The following is a 17,625-nucleotide window of genomic DNA, read 5'->3' as shown; positions in this document are numbered from 1 at the left end:
AAGGGTTAAAGCCTCCTCTGGTCCTCACAGCAGATTAAACAGGAGTCCAGATAGGATGAGCGAGTCTGTAGTGAGATCTTCTCAGCAGAGGGTTAAAGACTCAGAGGTTAAGGTCAGCATGATCTCAGTGAGTGATTCTCTGGTCCTGCTCCTGCAGGGTCAGAGAGGGCGCCTCAGCAGCCAGCCGGCTCTGGACTATATCGAGGGGGAGGTGGAGGGAGAGATGGAGGAGGGGGACGCAGAGGGGGAAGGGCCCATGGTGGTCAGAGAGGGGCCGAGCGGTCAGGGCCTCACGCCCAACGCCAACAGCAACACCACCACAACCAACAACCTCCTGGCGTCCGTCAAAGAGCAGGTAGGAGGCAGGAGATGCTGCAGACACACCCTTCTTCTTCTCCTTCTTCTTCTTCTTCTGCTTCTTCTGGTTCTGGTTCTGTGTGCTTCCACTCATCTACGCTCCGATTCATCAACTTCTGTCCTTTGTAGTTCTGACAACCTTCAGACTTTTCTCTGATCCTCTCTGGTTGAGTCATCTTATCTACTCCACTGTGTGATCCAGCTGTCCAGGGACCTCGCTGCTGCACGTCAACACTTACATCAATGAATAGTTGTTTGTATCTACAGACACAAACGTGTAAGAGTGTCCCCACCTGTCCTGCATGACACAACACCCCCGACTGAAAGAGACACAAAACATGGGGTCGTTGTCTCGCTGTGCTTCTTTTGCACCTTTACCTTTTGTTGTGGTAGTGTTGCATCTCTGTTTTGTGTCTCTGTGTCTCTTTTGAAGTCGTTTTGTGTCTCTCAGTGGACGTTTTGCATGTCTTTGTTGTCATGTGTGTCTCTTTGTGGTCCCTCCATCGTTTTGTGGTGGTTTCGCAGCACCTCCTGGTTATTTTGTGTCTCCCTGTGGTTGTTTTGTGTCTCTTTGCAGTCATCTCGTGTCTCTTCGTCGTCAGTCCACTGTTCCTGACTCTGCACCCAGTCGGCCCGTTTGGTAAACCATGTATGACACTAACAAGCCAACTAGCCGACACCTTCTGGACTCTGCCGGTGGGCAGCACCGCCACCGCCCGCGTGGCTCCGCCCCTCCTCGCAGGATAAATGCAGCCTGTGATTCACCCAAATTTAGTGAGCAAATCCTGAGGATTATCTCCAGATGAGACTGAAATGTAATGGGTCTCCGTGCTGAGCCTTAACGAATTTGCACCCAAAATTCTATTAAAACTCTCATTAATAATTTCCTCTCGACCCGGACCTCTGTAATTCTCTGTTGGAGGAGTGTGAGATAATAACAACAACCGTGTTTCCGACACAGGAGTAAACTGTTTGTAATTTGCAGTAGAAGTTTCATTTGAAAGATTTCCGACGTGGCAGATTTTCACGAGATGAAGAACAAAGACGACTTTGAGAACAAACGTTTACGAGAACTGACAGCGGCGTTGTGAAAGTGTTTTTGAACACGTTTCCTCGTCTTGTTTTTTTCCACACATTTCAGTTACAGTCTCGTCTTCTGAAGTGAAGCTTCTCCCCCCGAATCATCAACTTCAGCATCTCACTTATTTCCCCTCATTTTCATCTCGTCGTCGACGTCGACGTCCTCGCCGCCGCGGCTCAAAGCCGATGTGACAAAAGTTGTGACAGTCGTCTCCGGTTAAATGATGTAGAATTTAATTAACGCGTTGCCGACACATCCTGAGCTCTGTATGTTGATTTGAACTGACAGTTAGAGATGTTGACATCTGTTTTTTTCTGCTATTGAAAACCCTCAGATCTGCGTTACATATTAATGGAGGGAAAACACAACAGAGACTGGCGGCTGCCTCCGTCTGTCTCCTCTCCCCGCTGTTATTTTAATGCTTTCTTTCCATCCCGTCAGCTCGGAAGTCCGTCTGTCCTCCTGCTCTTAATTACGCCTGGACAGTCGCCACGTTCTCAACTTGGTCCCTGGGTTTGTGACACCGAATCGGCCACGCTGCTATTTAAAGGCTTATGATGTCCAAGAAAAGGGAATCTGCTTTACTTTTAATCTGCGATTTTCCTCCGAGCTAGCAGACAAAAATTGGGGCCTCGGATTCCTCTTAAGTCTCGATTGATGTGAAGTTAAGGAAAAGGCTGCTGGGCTCCCTTGATGTCGCTTTGGTTTTTTCCGTCGGAGCGCAGCAGGAGCTGCTTTGTCACCCCTCGATCATAGTTAATGCCTCAAAGGCTCGCTCGCTGCTGGGAACTCATTCATTTCACACATGAGAATCTGTGACTGCTGCATCATTTTCCTGCTGCAGCGACGAGGATGCATGTGATGGATGTGCTGGTTGTTTTATTCCTCGTACGGGAGCTCGATTCAGGATCGTCACACCTCTGTAATTAACAGGAATGAATGCCGGATCAGTTTAAGGGTCAATAAGTTTGAGCCAGCAATCTCAACTATGTAGTTCGAGGTAACAAAACAACTCCACAGACTGAGATTGTGGTATTGATCTGCACTTTTCCTATAAAAGGCAGCTGAAAGGGCAACTGTTTTTTCACAATGTTTCTTTTATTGTCCAGAAAAATGCCCCAGAAAAATGTCAGACGTGGTTTTTCCAGGCGCTCGAGATGACTTATGGTCACATTTTCCTTCCGAGAAACTTCTTGACCTCAGAAACAAAGGTGGATGTTGTGCTGCAGAAGTTGATGCCAAGTCTATTTCATGATTGCTTTGCAGATCGAAGCATTGCGTAAAGACATAATCACCTCAGATATCTGTGATACATCTAAATATGACCCAATAATGCTTTTGAAGACGTTTTATTTATCAACCAAAAGGCTTCTTCAGTCAAACCCGACCGCCAGAATAAATATTAGCCAAGTACGTTTCTGCAAAAAGACAGATAATGTCAGATAATGTTTCTCTCTCTCGTCACAGCGCTGTGCTCAGGCTCTGTTTGGGTTCAGGCACAAAAACCTAAAGGTCTCCTTTAAAAACATCTGGTGTCCCGGCCACAGAAACAGCTGGAGATGGTCCAGCTTCCCGTGAAACATAGCCGGCTTTGGTCACCAAAGAAAAAAAAGCCCTTTGGCTGGAAATCTCCCCGCAGAGTCAAACTGCGGTTGGTCGTTTGTCAGCCTTGTCTCCTGTAATAACGTCACCACCTCCACTGATATGAAAGATGGTTAGTAAGCAAATAATGTGAGCGCGAAACATTATATCCCCGGCATTTAACCTCTGAGGGCCGGTACACCTTGAGAGTCGTTTAAGTCCCGTTCGGGTCTTCAGTCACTGGTGTCAATGTACGTTAAAGCAGTTTATAATCTAGTGAGGAGAGAGTGAACACATTTGGTCAAAACCTGGTCATGTGGCAACAAAAATGCAGCAACATTGTCGTGTTAAACTAAAGTGCGGTGACTCAGACGAAACCTTTCACTGACATTGAATAAGTAGACAAACTGGTCTGGTTACCGGAGGCGCTAACATAAACTAACGACCGGCTTCAAGCACAACACACAAGTACCACCGAGCTCCTTTAACTCAGTGGATGTAGGCACTGAAATAAAAAGAAAATGCTTATACGAAGCATTTTTTGAATGTGCATATGTTTGTTTGTTATTTTGGGTTTTGTTGGAAGGCACTGACAGTGACGTTATGTGTTTTGTCATCGTGGTGTGAGGGCTGACTGACTCAGAAACCTCTCATATGGGTTGTTTTGGGATCTGATGACAAATCATCTGGTCCGTCCTTCAGTTCTGAACACTCGCTGAAAGCCATAATGTGTCCCCGCTCCGGAGAAGAGGGCTGATTTCTTTTTTATCAGCGGCTGCGTGTTGATAACAAGATGGCAAGAAATGGATGATTAACGGCGAACAAAGTAGAAAGAAACCCACCTGACAACAAAGAAGCACGACCGCAACTCTAACTTGGAAGCAAACATTAGATCATGTCGCTTGTCTCAGACTGTTGAACAGGCTGTGACCAGAAAATATAATCAACTAGCTTTACCTTCCTCTCTGTGTTGAAATGCAGGCGGCAGCGCTGCTGAAGCGTCAAATCTACCGCCTGCAGTTCCTCCACAAAAATGTCAAATTAGACGTGCTAAATGGAGCACATCAGTTATTGCCTGCCATTGTGTTCAGGGCCTGATGCTTTTCCACTTTGCTCTCATTTAGCCCATTAAAATTAGGAGTGTGATAGACGTGAGCAGGGAAATACCAGAGCTGGAGACAGGGGGGGACTTGAAAACCTATACGTGGTGTTAGTCCACAGTTTGTCACTTCTGGAGCAAACATTGTGAGATTGATTAGATGTTGAGACAACAGCTTGCAGCAAAGATGCTCCGAAAATGAAAGATGAGACGCCCGTAGCTGCTTTTTGCATCGTTCTCTGAAATCAAGAATGAAATATGTGTCTGATATCAGAGCTAAACAGTTTAGGGAGCTGTCACAATATGGATTTTCACCGAGCCCGAGTCCCGTGTCAGAAGATTTTGTGCTTGTTGGGGTTGACATTGAAACTGACCTCCAACTAGCTGTGTGCTAAAGCTTCTCAACTACTTCCCTCTGAAGTTCACAGACGCTTTGAAGAAGCAATGAACCAGAAATCCTGTCAGTTTTTCCTCATTTGGGAAGCAAACATTTGGCACTGAAGAAATAGTTAGACATTTATAGAATATGCTTATAGTTAAATGACAAGATGGATGCGACTGTCATACTTGTCTGTTCATTGATTGCTGTATTATTTCTGTCTGTCACTCATCTGATCTCATATCAAGGCTGTTACCAGGACAGCATTTTGTCATTTTAGTAATATTACTCCACCTCTGACTGGTTGCTTTCTCTACGCTCCACGAGTATTTCTGGTTATGTCTGTTTTTTTCTTGTGTTTCTGACACAGCGGTTTATGAGCTGTAGTTTCCCCGGTAAACACACCAACACCTTCTGCTTTCAAACTTGGAAGCAAACGTTAGATCATGTAGCTTGTCTCGGACTGTTCAACAGGCTGTGACCAGAAAATATAATCAGCCTGTTTTACCGTCCTCTCTGTGTGCAAAGGCGGGCGACAGTGTCTCATAGAGTAGCTCTGGTTTTGTCCTGCGGTCTGATACGGCAGCTTATGAGCTGTAGTTTCCCCAGTTAACACACCGACCTCTTCTGCTGCTGCTCCTCCTACTGCAAGACAAACAGACACGACCCGTTAGCTCCACACAACCAGTAAACATATAGTTAATGTATGTTATGTAAGGCCATAGTCAACAGCCGGTTAGCTTAGCTTAGCACAAAGTTGGTTTTGAGTATTTAACAGATGCGACAGTAGGAAGCTAGTGAAGACTCCAGGAAGTTACTGCTCTTACGTAAGAAATAGTCGGGCATGCAAACTGGCAAAAAAAATCATTTTGGCTTTTGTAACTATTAAATAAAGTAAAATATGTTCATTTGTGGTTAAATTAGATCAGCTAGGATGCAGATTTTGTTACCCGTTCCCAGTCTTCATGCTAAGCTAAGCTAATCGGCTTCTTGATATCTTCTATTTAACGGACAGACATCCAGCATATACTTCAAAATGTCCACATATTCCTTTCAATATGTTTCAGGGAGCGAAATGCACCATAAAGCACCAAAATCAATATAAAAGTGGAGACTTTTTTCACACATATTTTTCACCTGCTCGCTCCAGCAATTCATGAAAGCTACAGATTTCTTATGTCAAGTGCAACATTCAAACCAGCGGCTACCGAATCACAGTCGGTTGTAAATATTCTGCTTGTCCTGTTTCTCATTTTATACACTCTTTCTCTGTAGTTCAGTTCAGACATACTGAATATGTTTGGTTACTTCCCTTGAATTTAAAATAAAGCTCTGGGGGTTGAACAATGCTTGGCTGCACAGCATGAGCTTGTAGTGGTGGCCCAGCGATGGGTTTGGCGTGAGCAGCCAGGTCAATAAACAACAATAACGTCCCAAAAAAATTGTCCCAGAGGTCTGTTTTATCCTGTTAGAGAAAAACAACGCTGATCTTTCATTATTTCTTAAATACAGAGGCTCCGTTTCTGCCAAAATGAAACCAGATATTCATCCAAAGACGCGTTTGGTTCCCCGTTGCAGGCTGTTGTTGTGCAGGGCAGCTCCCAGGTGTAAACGCAGGATCCCGCTGTATGAACGTGACGCATGGAGCTGCTGGAAAAGAACATGCACGCTCAGCAGAAGCGAGAGGGAGAGAAAAAACGAGGGAGGGAGGGCTCGATAAAACAACAACAACTGGGCCACGTCAGCGCTCTCCGTGCCCGGATTGATTCTGACGATTAGGTCCAGAAACGGCACGCGCGACGTCAAAGCAAATTTACCAAACGGCCGAGCTCGATATGATCGAGGGAGCTGCTTTTTTCCCTGCAAGAGGCTCAACCTCGTACGAGCTGCAGGGTCACAGTCTGAATCGGAGGGTTAAACCGGCTCTGTCAATCCAGTTATGTCACCACCCCGAGCTGCCCTACCCCTGATGGTATCCGAGGCATAAAACTGTTGCTGTTTGACATCTGCCTGGATTTGAATGCATGTCATATTTTTGGAAAGAGAGAGCTTATGATGGCCTCTTGTTGCAGCCTGCCTTGTTGACTCCAGATCACGGGCGGTCTGTGGCAAAAAGCTGATGTCTCCTGATTCTACAGAAAACCCACCCCCGGATTCTGGTTTAGATCTCGTCAGGGGTTATTTTCTCTCTGCGTGAACCCGGTTTGCCCTCCGTCTGCCTCATATACTTAGTGACGTCCGCCGTCTCCCAGAATGCCTCCTGACATCCCTCAGAAAACAAGCACAACTTGTTGCTTCCCATCAAAGGTGGGCGTTTGGGCGTATAAAGAGACTGAAGTGTTTTAATCCATCGATGGGTTACACGTGTAGGCGGCGAGAGCAAGCGAGATGGCAAAACAAAAGCCGGATGCACGGCATCGTGGTCTATCGAGGCTATTGTGGGAGTAGGAGACTGTATCTCTGCTTCTCCTCTGATGATTTCTCCCTGTGTGATTGTTGGATGTCAGAGTAAGAGGCCACCTTCGGGAAGAAATAAAAGACAAACGCAATTAATGCTGTGTGAAAGGTTTCTGGCATGTCACCGGACAGATATCCGTCAGAGTAAGACAGCGTTTAAGGGTGAACTCCTCCTTTAAGATGTTAAGAGCAGGGATGCGTCGCAGCGGCAGAACTAGGCCGAACATTTCACGGATATCACAGATGCAGTCTGGATAAAACAAACTGCTGGGCTGTGATTAGACATGGCGAGAAGGAGGAAGACGCATGCAGAGGTCTGTGGTTGAAGTCACTCGATAAGAGGGAGGAAAGACTTTGTGACAGCACACAATAAACCGTGGCGAGTCGTCCGGTAGCCTCCAGCTGGTACGAGACGTCGCCTGCCACGGCTTTGCCTCGGCCTGGCAGGGCTAGGCGTGTTTGCAGACATCACGAGGCGACGGGCGCAGGGGCGAGACGTGGCTCTGTTTGTCCCTCGAGGCGTGCCGTAACGTTGCGAGGCTGAAACAAGGAGGGCTGTGTGTTCCTGTCCTGGCTCTGTGCTGCTCTGGAGTGATGTAAGGAGCAGAGAGAGGCAGAGTCAGCAGCGATGCTGTGGCAGGATGCAGCACGTTTCAGCAGCATGCTGTTTGAATGACACACTGTTGTGTCCTCTGAAGGAGCGAACGCGTCAACAGTGCATCTGATACTGTCGCTTCACATTTTAGGTGACGTCTCGTTGTCTCTTTCTCGTGTGAGAAGCATCCTGGACCTTTTCCTTTTACACTCAGCCCCATGCAGCATTTTTCTCTCATTCACATAATCTCAGCTTTTATTTTTTCTTCATAAACCCATCGAGGGTTTTATCTCACTTGTGCAAATCCGACCCAATCACCAGAATGAATGTTGGCAATGTACGTTTCTGCAAACCACAGGCACGTTGAAGCTTTCCATGTCTTTATGTTGCAACTTTACGTTTCTTTAGGTTCAACTTTGTGTTTCATGTTCTGGAAAATGTCCTGACGTTACGACAAACAATCTGTTTGTGTTGCCACTAACACAGCTTGAAATGTCCAGACATCTCCTTAAAAATATGCAGTTGTTGCCATTAAGAAGGCTGGAAAATGTCCCCAAGTCTCGTCAAAAACATCCAGTTGAAGGTAAAACTTTGGTTTCTACACCGACATAATAAACCTCAAGTTTCTCTACTTTTTTCCCTCGAAAAATGTCAAACCACTTAAAAACTTTAGAGAATAAACTCCTTAACTTGTCTTATGTAAGTCTGGACTCAAAACACAAGTCTATTTTCTGCATTTGCACAATAAATTAACATTTGTGCGATGGTTTGGAGCAGCCGCCTCGGAGCCATGGCAGCCCCTGTAAGCGGACAAACAGCTCTCCAATTAACTCGGAATAATTGCTGCGGAAAAAAATCAACACTTATTAGCACTGCAAAATTAGCAGTGTGTACCCAATCTCCTCATGGGGATCATTAAAGTTTCATGCCGTCTGCAGCCGAAGTGATAATGTATAGGCCTGTCTGTATATATGTGTGGCACGTTACGTCAGGTGTCAGATTGTCTCAGGATTTTAATCTTAAATCCAGAAGCTGAATCATCGCTGGTCTGTTTGTTTCTGTTTTTCCGTCAGCTGAAGATATCGTGCAGATTCCTTCAGTCCACACACACAAATAACCAACATGTGGAGACCGTTAACTAAAATCTACTGTACGCCATCTGACTAAAGAGACCGTCAGGGCGGCTCGGTGCGTCTCACGGCCCGGAGCTGACCCAAATACAAAAGAGCTTTTTATCAGGAGATGTAAACAGATGGAGAGCTGCGAGTATGGATTTACAGAAAGTGTCTTTTGTAGTTTTAAAGGATTATGATTGGAGGCTGTACCAGATAGATATATAGATAGACAGATAGCAGTAGCCGCCATCTTAGCTTTGGACTCTCGTCGTATTCATCTGATGTTTTCTTTGTTATCTGTGTTTATACTCGAAGTAAAACTCAAAGTAATCCCCTTGGATTATCCAAAGTGGACTGCAGTATCTAAATCTTTGAGGTGACACGTGTGTTTTAAGAGATATGCAGTCAGAAAAAAAGCATATTTGTTGTGATTCTCTTCAGGGCACGTTGGATGCTGGTCACAAGATTTCATTTCCTTCCTTGGTAGGATGTGTAGTCCGAGCCAGGAATATCTTCCCTGTCCAGATATCTAAGAAAGAGGGTGTGCAGTAGCTTCACTGCCAACAGGCTTCCTCGTTCCGGTCTTTTCACACTATCATACATAGTATTTTTACGCTGTGGTATTAACTGAAGCATCTGAATATGTCTTGGCGTCTGTTTTCCTTCAAACAATCGATTGACCCGGACTACAGGTGTGAAATTGACTTTGAAACAAGTTTTCCCTGAATGACTCCCACCGTAAAGGTCTTCCTGGGATGCTGTGTGTGTTCCAGCCGGGTTGTTTCACATTTAGACATTAGTCGCAGACAGCTAATTCTCCGGTGGCGCTCCGTGATGACACCAGCTGTGGTTCCTAGAAGATTTATGAAGCAGCTGGGAAGCTCCTCCGTGTTATGTAACAGAATTCAAATGAGAGAGTTGCCAGAACAAACCAGCCACCCGCCGACAGTCGGCAAACATCTGTTTTCGCTTTCATACCCTTGAGCAAGGCATTGGACGCAAGCTCGAGACATATTGTTGTTTTGTCGTGTTTGGCTTGTCATATATTTTCCAAAATGTCGCATTAACCTGCAGCACACATTCATCTCTTGTTTAGTAGGTGGTACCGCCTGAAGAGTGAGGCCAGAAACAGAGGAACAAGCCGGCCTGATAGTCTGAAGAATCAAATTATCTTCACTGAAGGCTCTAAAAGGTTTTGAATATAGTTATGCACGGTCTGAAATTCCCAGAGAAGAGTCAGGTTAGTCATGGCGTATGTCTCAGTCTGACTTTAAAAACAATATTTGCCTCTGTTTGTGTTTTTTGGTGCGTCATCGAGAAGCAAACAGGATCGTTTCTGGAACCAGAACATCCTGGTGGGCAGAATTCATTCAGCATCGAGACAACACAAACGTATTCAAACGCTTTAACGTCCAGAAGACAGCTGATGAGAAACACTCGTCTAAAAATAAAGACGTGTCTCACAGCGTTTACATTTCCACTAAAGACGGACATGAAAAACAGCATTTCAGTTATGTTTTTCAGTAAATGTTTTTTCCCGTAATATGTAAGAGTGAACATGTTTCTCTAACCCTAGCATCACTATATCGATATCTGATTGCACAAAATATAAAGTTACTGGAATAAATGATGGAAATTAGGGTCAGAATGAGGCAAATTCAGGAAGAAAAGAGCTGTAAATCTGAGAATTTATTCAAAAATCACTTGAATTGTGAGAGTTGCCTCCAAATCAGTCTTCAAACTTTCGATCTGGGATGAATTATTTGTCATTTTTCCAAGTTTCTCTCATTGCAAACTGGATTGCTGGATCATTTTTCTTAACATTTTGTGGACGTAACTATTATTTTCCATTAATAAAGGAAATAAGCGTGTAAGAAGTTTGACAATGAAAACAGCGGTCAGTCGCAGAGAGCCAGAGGAAGTACAGATACTTGAGTATAAAGTACTGATTCAGCTTCTTTACTCAAGTTAAAGTAATAGAGTACAGTTTCCCTCTGAAGGACATTTGCTGTCAAAGCTAACTGAAGGTCACGTATTAAACTTAAAGGTAGAATGAGTAGGATTTGTCCCAGCTGTTCCTGAACGCACCACAAAGATTTGTTGAGTCTCATTCCCAGGACGCCATGATGCTCACATCTGTATAAGATCTGTTATCATGTTTTTTAATAATACTTGTGAGTCAAACGTACCCAGAATCATCAAAACTCTGCACGAGAAGCGGCTCATTATCTGTTTATGCCCTCTAATGTCAGTCGTAGCCTTGAACTCTGTATTTCATCATCCTCCGCTCGACTCTCTCTCTTTGTACTGAAATCATGTGTAATTATATTACCGGAGCTGAAGGCCGTTGAAAGGTCTTGGACACAGTTTTTTAGTGTTTTTAAAATCTCAAATCCACTTTAACAGGTTTTAAAACGGCGCTTCAGTCTCTTCGGCGAAGCTCACAGCCGGTGAGAAATCAGTCAGACCGAACACAAAGTGGGTTTTTACATTTAATTCTAACTGGCATCAAATAGGTCTTAAAAAGGAGGCTTAAAATCGCAGTGTCATGGTGGATGTGTGGTTGTAATCGCTGCCGTGAATGTCTTTTTTCCCCGCAGGAGCTTCAGTTCGAGCGACTGACTCGGGAGCTGGAGGAGGAGCGGCAGATCGTGGCGAGCCAGCTGGAGAGGTGCATGCTGGGAGCCGAGTCCCCAGGAGGAGACAGTAGCAGGTAGGTTTGACAATGTGAAGCTGCATTCAATCACTGATTTTGCATCTTCCTCTCCAGAAACAAAAGAAAAGATTGTTTATGTTTTCATTAACACCTGGACCGTTAGCTAAACCGCTCCTCAACACGCCCAATCATAGCTTAGCAACTGTAGCAACACTAGCTAACCTGGTGTGTTTGTGGCTCCACAATGAGTCTGTGTTTAAAGGTTTTGATTCTTTTTCTGGACTTTCCAGAACAAAAAAAATACAAACGCAAGATTGCAAGGAACCGATAACATGAGCTGCAAATGTTAGCTTGTCCTGCTAGTACCTGTATTTGTAGGCTAACTCAGTGTAGCTTCCGAGGCTAAGGAGCTTTTTCATAATACATTATTTCGTTAGGGGAAAAATAAAGATACTTCCACTGTTTTGTCGCTCTGTTGAAGCTGGTCTTGGAGGCTACTATATCAGAGTTCAAGCTAACATTAGCTGTTAGCTAATTTTAGACTTCAGTTCAACAAATCAATCAGTTAGTTCTCGTCCTAAAAGCATCTCTTTTGTTGAAGAAGCTGTTTGAAAAGTAAAATAATAAAGCTTAAATCTAATCTCTCCAAGTGTTGGACATGCAGATTTAGCTTCCATGTGCATTCATGCTAACACAGAGCAAATTCCCGCGTTTGATTGCAGGATTATTTGTGTTGATTCGCGTCACTGGCGCAAGTGTATCGCACATTAGCCATACGAGCAAAGCTTCTTCTCGCCTCGAGGGTTTGTGTGTGTTTGAATTTAGTTGAACCTCTCAATGAACTCAGCACTCACCTGAGATTCCTCAAAATTTCAGTGTTTGTTTTGTGCCTTCGCTTCGTATTTGTAAATAATCTTGATGCGCATAAAAATTGCTTTGCTTTCCGTAGAAACACAACGTCAGTCTTCAAGCATAATATTATTTATGTAGCCATCAAGAGCACATTGAAGATCCTTTCACAGAGCAAAACAAGTCGGCTGGTAAAACAGTGTTTTCACAAACGTGGTTCTTCTGTTAGCTTTATTAGCTTATGACAGCTTATTAAGAAACCGCTAGCAACAGTTGTCGTTTCAGCCGGCATAATTGGCGGTTGGTGGGTAAGATATAAAAAGCCGTCCTTTGTCTTCTCGTGTCTGAAATCAGGGACGTATTGTTTAAAACAAAAGATAAAATCTGCCTCTGTTGAAAGCTTGACAGGCGAAACGACAGATTCGCTTCCAGAAACGGTTTTTCATGCAGCCGCAGGAGTTTTCAGCCGTTTGAATGTGTTTAATGTTCATAAAAATCAGATGGGTTTTATCCTTTGAGCTCTTTATTCACGAGGTTGTGATAAAAAGGGAAGTTTTCTATAATGAGGATGATAAAATGATGTCATTGACTGGTTCTGATTCACTTTAGATGCAATTTACCTTCATTTAACGTTTCTTTTATGGGAATTAAATGACATTTTTTAGCCTTTAAATGCCCCCAAAACATAATCATTGTTGTTATATGGGCTTACAGCCGGCTGTTACTCATGCACGGCTGCATTCGGCTCTGTCAAACCGCATAATGGTGATATTTGTCTTCATGAGGGACGATGTTCAGTCACAACCTGCACACGTCTGAACACAAACACCTTCAGACCCACAAAACCACTGATTCTTTCATTTATACCTCAATTTTTTATTCAATTTTGACCTTTAATGCATGAAAACAAGTCAAGATTGTGTCTCAAATCATCAGAAATGTTTAACAATCAGCGTCAGGGTGTTTAATAACCCGAACAGGGTTTTGATTTTGCAGATAATGCCGTTTATCAGCCGGTGTCTTTGTTCTCGTGTCGAGCTGCAGGTGTTTTCTTAGCCTACATAACTCGTTTCATGTGCTATGCGTCAGGTTATATAACATCTGATCCCCAGCTGAGGTCAACTCACTCCCATTTTTTATCAATTTGAGAAAGTAAATTCACACAATAAAGCTTCGTCCTCTCGTAGATTGAATGTGAAGAAATGTTTTTCAGGCTCACATGAATATATTTCTCTCCTCTACATTAGAAACACTTCCTTCCTTCCTTCCTCTTCCTGGACTGATTGAATATAAAGTATTCGGCCATGACTCTGATTTGATTTACGTCTCTCTCTCTTCTCTCTGGTTTCTCCTCTCCCCCATTTCCTCCTCGTCTCTTCTGCCGAAGCTCCTCCGAGAAGTCGTTCGCATGGAGATCTGCAGGTACGATTTCTGACTTGTTAACCTGATAATTGATTATAAAAAGCTTTTTTTTTCCAGATGTACGAAGTCAATTTAGCCGCCAAAGGGGCAGAAAATTGCCGGTTTGCAGCAACGGCCGCCGAAGCAAAACAAAACAATGTGTCCTCCGGTATATCTGAGCTTTGAAATGGACCCATTTACTATTCTGTCACAGATCCCTCGACTCGGTTTCCTCGCTCGTTCCTCACTGTCGGCTTCCCAATAAAACAAAAGTCACTGCTATAAAATGCTTTATTCTTCTGTGTCAAAGAATCAATATATTTAGTTCCTGAGATTAAGAGTCCGTCTGCTGTCCGACTCCTCCACACTTTGATTTTTGCAGTGAAATGTTTGAATATCTGAATCAACACAGAGATGTTTTGGCAGGAGACTCGCAGGGCGGAGCCATGGAGGCGTCCGGATGTCCGGGTCGTCCCATGGAGGTGGAGGACGGACTCTACCTGCCTGAACCGGACCGGGCCTCCCTGCATGACAGTGAGGGTCTGTTAAATGTACACACCACACGGTCTGAGCAGAGTTTTATAGAGGAAGTGCTGAAGTTCATGGTGTCTGGTCGGCTGTGAGTCGTGAATCTGATGATACTTTATTAATGAATCAGTTGGTGAACAAACTTGTTTTCTTGGTTTCCATTAGAATACATTTTATATTTTGGGGTTTTTGGACTATTTGTAGGACAAACTGAGATGTTTGATGAGGTCACCTTGAACTCTTGGATGATTTTTCACTGTTTTCTAACATTTTATAGACCAAACTATGAATCAGTTTAATCATTGAGAAAATAATAAGCAGACTAATCTGTAATTTGGTGCTTCATATTGCTTTTCCACCAAAATTAGCGGGTCTACACAAGTTTTTCAGATACGGGTCAGCCCCTGTTGACCACATTCCCAGCCCGTCTGAGATTTTTATCTGAAGCGTCACGTTGTTCGTCACTGACGTCACATTTCACGCCACGAATGCGCCAGAAACAGTTGTGACAGAAGAGAAAACAACAATCGACCCGTTGTGAGTGAAGCGTCTGTAAAACGGTGGATAAATTCGTTTGAACTCGGTCCAACAACATTTGGAAAGTCTTGAAGATTAAGATGATTACGTTATTGTATCCCCTTTCAAGTTAGCCAGGCGCTAAACCAGAAGTTAGCCGGCTCGGTCGGCGATCCAGGTGTTTTCATTACCGGGAAGTCGAGCTTATTTAGCTTCAAAACACGACTTAGCAGCTTTCATAGGAGGCTCCACCTCCAACACTGTGTCCAGTAACAAGACATCCTCATCACAGTTTTAGCTTGTTCACCCGGGTCTTATGTTTCGATCAAAGCCGAGCCGAGGTGATAAAACCCGTCTCTGCTGCAGAGTCAGCTGACCCGGGTGTAAATGCAGAGTTTTGCACACAAAACCCAGATCTCAGTGGGTTTGAGTGGGATTCTTGAGGTGTTAGTGAGGATTTGGAGCAGCAGAGCAGTTCATGGGATCTGCTGACTATTAGAAAGATACAGAATAAAAGTAAGAGGATGAGAAGAAATGATAGTTAGCCTCCCACATCGACACGCTCGCCAAGCGGGTTGAAATCTGAACCTTGATAACGAATCCCACAGATCCCACTCATAATTAACACGACAGTAGGAGGCTGATGTGCAGGTTTTCGCTGAGATTTGAAGTAGAAATGAAAGAAAAGTATAAAAACCATCTATCGACCATCTGTCCCGATCAGCCAGCGAACACGCAGCCTGTCAGCGCTCTGCTGTCGGGACTTATTCTTTATTTTTAACCGTCTTGTCAGAGAAGTTTCACACGTCCTCACACCTGGGAGGAGCTCTGCGGTACAACCGCAGCCCGTCGCTGTTGGACATTAGGCATCTCCGCTGGAGCGTTTGACACTTCGGTCCATCAAGCGTCCTCCAAGCTTGTGTTAAAACCAGGAAACAGAGGGTGGCTGATAGAGCGAGGCGCCGCTGCAGCTGTGGAGTTTTTATCTTTTTTGTGTGTGTGTGAACGGATTACAGAAAAATGATGCAACCGAGATTGGAAAGACTTTGTCAAACCTTTGCATCAGACCACATGTCGTGCGTCCAAACACAAGATTACAATAAATTACAATTTCACTGGTAAACTTCTGAGCAGCTGTTTGAAATTTCGGTCTTGTTTATACTCCACTGTACAGACGGACTGGTAAAAATATCCCCCGCTTGCTTCCTCCTCCTCCTCCTCTTCATCCTACAGAGGAAAGTAGGCCAGCTTTATTGAAGCTGTACCGTATACGCAGACTGTTCCAGGACCAGCGTAAAAAGGCTTAATGCAAATATCCACACGCATGTATTTACATGCATAATGTCTTCGAACAAGTTGAAAGTCAAGTGAGATAATATGCAAATCATCGAAACCGCAGTCACTGATGCGACGGCGGCTGAGCTGATCAAACCCTTGATCACCAGAAGCGCCGAGCGGGTAATAATGAAGCATTTCCAGGTGTTTCCTCACCCTCTTATCTTTCTTTCCTCGCAGGCTCAGGAGGTCACTCGGTGCAGATGACCTCGTATTCAGACAGCGGCTACCAGGACAGCAGCGTTAGTTATTACAGCAACCAGAACGTGGTGCGTTCGGAGCCCCGAGCCTCGTTATCGAGGAGCCCGAGAGCCGAGGGTCAAGCGTCTGGGCAGGTAGGCCTGAACCGCCACTGAGTTATAATATCAGACATTTTTTAAAATCTTTATTTTGTTTGTACAAGTCTGAAAGTTCCTGCACTGATTTATTTAAAAAAAAGGTCGACATTTTGATCTTTCTCACACCTTTTTTGGGGGATTTGATTCCTGGCAGCAAAGAAAAGCAAGTTGTGTTCGTGTTGCCTCGACTCAAGTCTGAAAAAGTTGCATAAAAATATATGAAATATAGAAATATTGATCCATTAGGTACGAGAAATGAGAAATCAAACCTCAGAAACAACACTTGAGGGGGTTGAGGAGCAAAAAGGGCGGGAAAAGTGGAAAGTGAGATGTGACACGAGAGGATGTAACTTCGAAATAAAACAGGAAATAACAAAACACAAACTGTAACACTTAAGATTATATTATATATGATAAATAAGTCAACTGGAAGCGTTAAAATTTCAGTCAAAGACTTTGTTTTCAACCAACACGTGAGCTAGCATTAGCCTAATTAGCTCGCTATGGCTGCGAGCAACAGTTGTAACTGTATATGTGGCGTTTTTTAACTCAGCATTCCTCGTTAAATGGATTAAAAACTGAGATTCAAACATTATTCTCGACCTCTGAAAGCAGCTGAGGACGTTATTTCACCACGAGGGCAGTTTAGTAGCTTCTGAATACGACTCCGGACAATCTGAACACTGTTTATTCAGCTGAATCTTGCAGAGAAATCATCTTCTACTTCCTACTTCGACTGTTTCCTCCGGCATTGTGTCACCTGGGTGCTTTTTTTCCCCCGCTGTGACTAATAATCCCTGGAGTAATGACGGCTCGCATTGGGCTCAATATTTACTGTCATGAATGATGAAGAGCATCAGCTTTAAACCTCTTCAAATCAAAATCGTACCTGAAAAAATTGTCCGGGCTCAAACACCATCAGCTCCTTTTCATTGTGGCTAATAATTGCGTGACAGTGGGAGCAGGAATGACAGATAATAGCGAGCACATTCGAATCCTGGAATAAATCAGGAAATGATTTATTCCAGGCCGAGCAGCCTTCACTGGATGGGCTTACATGCCTCGGCTCTTAATTTTCCTTCGAGGCGTTCGAGGCTTTGATGGATTAAGGCGGCACAGATCGGCATCCAGTTGGCTGAGTCTTTAATTGAGGGACATTTTACGTCGGGTAATAAGGAGGGAAGAAGTAAATGTTTGTCAGCATAAATATGAAATCTTCCCTGAAACGTCATATTTACTACGAAGAGCTCAGCCTGCAGTGTAATGAATTTAGACACTTATTCAAAGGCACGTTCAGTTTCACGGACAAATAAAGAAAGAAAATGACGGCCCTCATCA

At 44.1% G+C, this 17,625-nt stretch overlaps 1 protein-coding gene across 2 annotated transcripts in view; it reads left to right on the top strand.

Moving 5' to 3' along the window:
* The first annotated feature begins 208 nt into the window (after window positions 1-208).
* The window catches only part of LOC311253524 (plakophilin-4-like), a 42,757-nt gene continuing 25,340 nt past the window's right edge, over window positions 209-17,625 (top strand). For both annotated transcript variants that reach the window (XM_084347554.1, XM_084347553.1), the window contains exons 1-5: window positions 209-355; window positions 11,265-11,377; window positions 13,557-13,591; window positions 13,997-14,110; window positions 16,130-16,284. In XM_084347554.1, the coding sequence (XP_084203680.1) occupies window positions 224-355; window positions 11,265-11,377; window positions 13,557-13,591; window positions 13,997-14,110; window positions 16,130-16,284 (549 nt within the window). In that variant the 5' untranslated portion in view covers window positions 209-223. The remainder of the gene's footprint in view (window positions 356-11,264; window positions 11,378-13,556; window positions 13,592-13,996; window positions 14,111-16,129; window positions 16,285-17,625) is intronic.

Source organism: Pagrus pagrus (genome assembly GCF_965226575.1).
Source record: "Pagrus pagrus genome assembly, chromosome: 24".
NCBI lineage: Eukaryota > Metazoa > Chordata > Actinopteri > Spariformes > Sparidae > Pagrus > Pagrus pagrus.
This window is presented reverse-complemented; position numbering and strand designations above follow the sequence as displayed.